We start from the raw sequence: 6740 nt of genomic DNA, 5'->3' as shown, positions 1-6740 counted from the left end.
TGTTTTGCCAGAAGGGCAGACAATTAGTCTCCAGACACCAGAGTCCTTGGTAGCGAGATGCTTGCTCAGTGTCTTGATTCTCTACAGCATGTGCACTCCAATCTCTCACTCTCTTATGTCTGCTAGCCATCAGAAACTTGCCTGACTGCTGAAATCCTTGCAGTGTCATGTGGGAGACCAGTGAAATAAAAATAAATATTTGCAAGCTTACTCTTAAATTTTTTTTGGAAGGCTGGGCTATGTGACTGCCTAGCCATGCATTTGAAGGACATGCATACATGCGTATTTTGCTGCACTACTCTGCCAGCTAGAACCACTTTGAAATGGATGTCCTGCCATTGTGTCAGTTGGGCTTTCTTAGCACAGAAGGGAGCTGAACCATGGGATTAACTTCACAAAGACCAATTATGGCTGTCTGTTCTGAGCTCTAGCAGTGATGTGTTGGGTGGTTGAAAAGACATGCAAAGCTCTGGGAGCTCCTTGAACCACAACAGGGAGAGAGTGCTCTTCCCAGGCTTGCTTTTGAAACAAGGCACACAGTCATGCTATCTCCAGCACTGGAGATGCTCGGTGGCACTTCCCAGCCAACAGGAAGTGCTAGCAGCTGCTGATGGCTAATTTAAGCAGATGGTTTTTAAAGACACATTGCCAGTGGAGTCCATTCTGTGTATGCAAGCAGATGCTGATCTGGTGCTGTTGAGATGGCACAGTGTTTTAGGGTGGTGATGGGTGTCCCACAGGGCTCTGCAAGTACAAGAATGGCTTCCTTTTGCACGAACTCCCTTGGCTGGGGTGTGAACTAGGTGACCATCAGTTTGCAGCTTAAGTGATGTTTCTGCCTCCTTTGCAGACCTGGGAAGGCTTCAGGATCATTGTCTGGGTCTCGGGGCACAGCCTGCTGGAGGCACTGGAAGTGGATTGGTTCCTGGTCATGCCCGGTGGAAGGAGGGGACCCAGCCGGCAGCAGCTAAGCCGTTCAGCTTTGCCTTCTCTCCAGACGCTGGTTGGCGGGAGCTGCGGAAACGGTACTGGTTTGAGAAACAGGTGAGGATGAAGGTAGGGTTGTTGAGACACCTGCAGCCAGGATAACGCTAAGAGCTAGGAGCCTTGATCCACTCTGAACTCTGCATGGGAGTGCAGCTTTGTGGTTAAAGCGAGGAACTGGGAGGTGGGAATCTCAAGCCCCCTTCTGTGCCGTTAGGAGATGGCCCCTCCAAGAAGGAATGTGCCCTGTGTGACAGACTTCTTCCAGCTTCTCTTCCCAGCTCTGTTGTGGCACATGCTTCCCTCTGCAGCCCCTCCCTTGACTTCATGCATTAGAATCAGCCCTGTGGGGCACATTGTGGAAGTGGTCTCAGCAACTCATCACCACTCACTGTGGTCACAACGGCCAAGGGTGGAAATCACACAGTGGTCAGTTTGTCTTTCCCTGCAGCAGATCCCAGAGCAGTGAGTCCTAGCAGATTATGAGTCCTTGTCCCTCTTGCCTGCAATACCACAGGGAGTTAGTGTGATATGTCAGAGCTCAGCTGTGACTCTCCCTCCTATGTGACAGAAAAGCAGGGCAAGAAGATGCCTATATTCTGTTTTAGCTCTGCTGGCTGCAGATGAAACTAATTCTCACAGCTGGCAGAGCTCATCTCCATTTTCTGGGGATGTTGGGGGCTGAAAAAGGAACACACAGTGACATTTAGATCTATGCATTTGGCACAAAGACTTAAAAGGTCCCAGTGTTACTTCCTTCCATACTGAAGTTATCAGACTAGAGAAACTATTTGTTGCACGTTGAGGCCCTGATCTACTTGGTACAGGTTCCTGCTTACAGAGTAGAGAGGTCCAAGCCATTTAGCTTTGGCCTTTAAAGACTTCTCTGTTTGGGACAGATGGACGGATGGCAGAGTCCTAGATTCTTGAGGAACAAGTGACTGTGTTGAGACCCTGAAGTCAGTGGCCCAGGGTCCTGGGGGAACATCGTTTATCCTGGGTTCAGTCAGATGCAGCATGGTTTATGTCTGAGCTTCCTCCATCAGTTTAGTCTGCTGGAGCTTTTAGTTGCCCTAGCCGCCTCTGAAGGCTAGGAAAGAAGGAAGTATGAGAACAGTTGAGAGGTCAGCCCCAGTTGGCTGAACTCCTCTTTCCATTTTTAGTTACCTCTTTTCAAGAGAGGAGCTGTGAGCAGAGAGATAAAGGGCATTTTGCAATAATGGAGAAGGAGGCTGGGTTCTACTGTAATGTCCTACTGATGGGTGGAAGAAGCCAACATTAAGCGCTCAGTCTGACACAGAGTCCTCAGTGATTTTTGCTTGGAGTTGCTTCCTCACTCTGTACCTCTGTTCCTCCATCTGCAAGTTCACTGAGATATTGCTGAGCACCTCTGGCAGACCAATCTGTTGTCTAGAGAAAATGGTGGATAAGGGTTTTGTCCAAGTTAAGATGATGAAGCTCACCACCAGTCTTGTGCCAGAAGTACGAATGCAAGACTGCTGCTATCTCTCCTCTAGCAATGGCTAGTTTCAAATTCAGAACCCCAAGCACTCCCTGTCCTGGAAAATGGTAGAGATGATGTAGAATGTTTACCAAATGAGTGATACCTATCTGCTTCAGGAATGGCAGCGCCATCAGCCTCTCTGCACCTCCAATCACAGCGCTGATTACACCAGAGCCTGTACGTCACTGCCGGATCCCTGAACTACCATTGGATGGGAGCCTTCTCTTTGAATTCCTGTTCTTCATCTACCTACTTGTAGCCCTCTTCATTCAGTACATCAACATCTACAAGACTGTCTGGTGGTACCCATACAATCACCCTGCTTCCTGCACCTCACTGGTGAGTTTCTGAGCAAATGCCATCACTCATGCTTTGTCATTCCACAGCTTCTTTCCATCCTTCTTCAGTCCAGGAATCATTAAGCATTTGACATTAAGAGGGTGAAGGGGAGTTCACATGCACCTGCATCAGCAAGGGCTGTATCATCCCCCATTTTACAGGGGAGAAAATACATGGAAGGTGAGAGAGAGAAACAGAGAGGTGTCAGCAGGGCCCCTTCAGGGGAAATTTCTTGCAGGTACTTGCATGGCCTAGCTAGCCCCTAGGGTTTGAAATGAAGTTGAGACTCCAGGAGCCTGCTTTGGGTGCACCTTCCCAGTAAAAACAATGAAGCCTGAGAGAAGGGAGATGATGGAGGTTTTCATTAGGATCTCACAGCAGGTCAGCAGCAGAGGAGTTGGGGAGGGGGTTGGATCCGTGGCATATGTAGATCTTCTGGTCTCCTTGGTTTCAGTCTTCTTCCTGGCCCAATAAGCTGCACAACATGGCAGTGACGTGTACCTGAGTCAGCAAACTTTATGTGAGTGAAGCTAGCATCTGAAGTGGTTCTTCAGTTTATATTGTGCCCTTGCTGCTTGGAAGCATGAGGTGGTTCCTTAGTTAACTATACCAACAGGTGGTGCTAGTGTTCCAGTTATCCAGCTACTCGTTTCAAGTTCAGTGATGTGATGCTGGACACAGCTTTCTTTGAAGAAAAAGCATTCTGGTGTAGGCTCCCTACCTGAAAAGATTTAGCGGTCATATGTTTGTTCCCATCAGAAGTCAAGCATTCTCATTTACCCAAAATGTCCTTGAAGTCCCAGACAGTAGTATTCAGATTCTCCTAACTGTTCTAGCCAGAACACATTAGGTGGCTTTACTGAAAAATCGTAAGGGGTCCAGGAGCTTTATCTAATTTGGTGCAGCCAGAGCCAACATTAAACGTCTAATACAGATCTATGGCCTGTGAAGAAGACATTTCACAGAACACCTTGATTATCAGGGAGCATTGGTCACTACAGACCATTTCTGAGACCAAGAGGTAAAGTGAGCTGGTGTGCTCACTGTGGACTCCTTTTTGGCTGCCCTTGCACTGGTTGCTCAGGGGCTTTTCCTGGGAGAACTTGCAAGCTGTTCTCCATAGTAGCAACCTGGTCCTAGATGTCCCTTTGACCCCAAAAATACCTGCCTGAAGGGTGGGTTGTGGGTTTGTTTTCAGTGGAAATCTCTCCATGGGAAGGAACCCCCACATGGGGAAGATCTTCTGGAGACATTCCTGTGTTACTCCCTTCTCTCTCATCCCTAATAGAGAGACCTGAGGAATGCTTACACAAGGTCCTAATGTTCTCTCAGAAGCTAGCTTTCCAGTCCCACCTCAGCTGGGTGGTTTCAGAGCCCCTTCCCCTGGTGAAGACCTTTTCTTTTTTCCTCCTCCAGAATTTTCACCTCATTGACTACCACCTGGCGGCGTTCATCACAGTGATGCTGGCGCGGAGGCTGGTGTGGGCCCTCATCTCTGAGGTAACATTCCCACTGTTCCTTCTCCTGCTTCTAGTACTGACTGCAGAGCATGACCATCTGTGGCCCAAGAAAGTTTGGCAAGTTGGATAGCTGGAGGGTTTCTTCCCCCAGAATTTCTTCCCCCAGAACAAGTCTGGGTGTGAAGGACTAAAATTTTGGGGATGCCATTCTGCCTTGGAGTTTTCTCCTTAAGCTCATTCATGTCCTGCAGTATTGTGTAGCTCTGTTGCCTCTGCAGCTAGGAGGAGATGAAATGGTCCTACTTACTGCTTTATCTGTGCAGGCACAATACTGTACCTCACTATCTCATGCCAGAGAAGTGGCCGAGAGAATTGCAACTCAGGGAGCAGAAAGGCAAATAGGGAGGTTAGACAAGACTGGAAGAATGAACAGGAGATTAGAGGGGAAAGGTCAGGAGGAGGACATCTGAGTACACTAAAGTGAAATAGGAATAGCTGGTAGAACTGCTTTTCAAAGTCCTGAGTACTCAATAATTCTGAGACCCTGGTCATGTCACCTTAGAGTTTGAGACCCTCTCTGTGTTTGTGAGAGCAGAACCAGGTCAAATATATGTTTGAGAAAAGTCATTTTGCGGAAAATGGAAGTTCTGTCCATTGAAATGGTTAATACAACTCCAGACTAAGCAACTAAGCAGTAAGTTTAAAAATAAATAAATAAAGGAACAGAATGTCCTGTTGAATAGGTGAATGAAGAAGATGGGATTTCTGAAGTTCTCTTTTCATCTCCGATTCCTGCCATTTTCATTTATGCTCACATCCTCCATAAAACTTCCCATAGCCTGAAATTTCTGCATTGAAACCTTCCATACAAGTTCTTGCACATCTGATCTATTGGCTCTAACCCCTAAGAATCTTTTCACAGTTCAGTTGCCTTCTCTCTTCTGGAGACTGGAACAAGCTTTCTTGCTGTCCTTTTGAAGGTGGTGCTTCCTCACTAGACTGCAGCCTGTACATCCAGTAGAGATGAATGGTGGAAATCTAGTCTTGGGATTGCCAGTGTGTACCATCTTCTCTTCCCTCAGCTGAGAACTGTGACATTCCAGTTCTTTAGGAAAATGAATGCTGAGCCTGATCCTTCTAAAGGAAAGACGAAGAGGAAATATGTTTCAGGCTATCCTGGATGGTCATCAGAGCAATAAGGGACTTGAGCAAAAATATTTTCTACTTTGCAGCTCTGAATTTTTTAAAAAAAAAATACTTTAGTCATGCCTGACAACTTGTGCTTGATTTGAATCTTTTGTAGTCTACCAATCATGAATAAAATCAAAAGCATTCACCTTTGTAAGAGAGTCAGTTTCCTACTTCTGGGAGGATGAGGGCAGCCATCCCTCTTACAGTGCCTCCCAGCACCCCTCTCCTTCTCCTCCACAAGCACCCCTGTGCTCATGTTCTAGCACTAGTGTTACAGGGCTGCTGAGTGTTTCTTCTGCATTTGCAGGCCTCTCAGGTGGGTGCGACATCAGTGATTCACTACATGGTGCGCCTGGTGCTGCTCACCTTCTGTGGATGGGTGCTCTGCTGGACTTTGGTCAACCTCTTCCGCAGCCATTCTGTTCTCAACCTTCTCTTCCTGGGCTACCCGTGAGTGACACCACCTTGTACCTTGAGGGCGGAGGTTAGCATATCGCTCGGGAGTGGCATGAGCCACCATGGGAAGTAGAGCTGTTGGCTGTAATCTGCCCCCAAAGGACATACAGCCAAAAGTGTCCTCATCCTATGATTAAAGGGGAAGTAGGAATAGTCAGGGGTTGATGTGAGAAGGTAGTGCTGAGCTGATGAAGCAAATCACCTGCAGTGTGCTGTTTGCATGAGGGACCTTTACTGTGACTGAAGACTGAGGTACTGAGATCACTGGTTCCACAGTGGGATTTAAAGAAGCTTCTCTGCCCAGATGTCTCACGGGAGTTGTCTCATCTCCCCTAGCCTCTTTGTGAGGAGTTGGCAACTAGCTTCTAGAGTGAGGGTTCCTTTGTGGTGTCCCTCTCATAAGGGCCAACATCTGGTGAGAAGGTGCCCCTTGCTTCATGTTGGGTTGGTGGTCATTTCAGCCCCTCTTTTTCTTTCTTTCCCTGCAGGTTTGGTGTCTACGTTCCTCTGTGCTGCTTCCACCAGGACAGCAGAGCACAGCCCCTACCTGCAGACTGTGGTTACTTGGTACAGGACCAGATGGTAGATGATGGGGCTTCAGCTGTCAGCAGCCTGGTCAAACCCAAAGATTTTCTCTCGCTTCTGTGGGACTCCCTGAGAGAACAGTTCAATAATCCTACGTCTATCCCCACCCACAGCTGCCCCCTCTCCCCAGATCTCATCCGCAATGAGGTGGAGTGCCTAAAAGCAGATTTCAACCGCAGGATCAAGGAAGTTCTCTTCAACTCTCTCTTCAGTGCCTACTA

The 6740-nt window shown here is 47.8% G+C and overlaps 1 protein-coding gene across 1 annotated transcript in view; it reads left to right on the top strand.

Annotated features, from left to right (window-relative positions):
- Window positions 1-931: 931 nt before the first annotated feature.
- Window positions 932-6740, top strand: part of TMEM39A (transmembrane protein 39A) — an 8516-nt gene continuing 2707 nt past the window's right edge. Inside the window, exons 1-5 of the mRNA XM_010076183.1 lie at window positions 932-1044; window positions 2605-2827; window positions 4244-4327; window positions 5786-5928; window positions 6423-6729. Of these exons, the coding sequence (XP_010074485.1) occupies window positions 932-1044; window positions 2605-2827; window positions 4244-4327; window positions 5786-5928; window positions 6423-6729 (870 nt within the window). The remainder of the gene's footprint in view (window positions 1045-2604; window positions 2828-4243; window positions 4328-5785; window positions 5929-6422; window positions 6730-6740) is intronic.

The sequence above is a fragment of the Pterocles gutturalis genome, unplaced genomic scaffold (assembly GCF_000699245.1).
Source record: "Pterocles gutturalis isolate BGI_N339 unplaced genomic scaffold, ASM69924v1 scaffold16653, whole genome shotgun sequence".
Taxonomy (NCBI): Eukaryota; Metazoa; Chordata; class Aves; order Pterocliformes; family Pteroclidae; genus Pterocles; species Pterocles gutturalis.
This window is presented reverse-complemented; position numbering and strand designations above follow the sequence as displayed.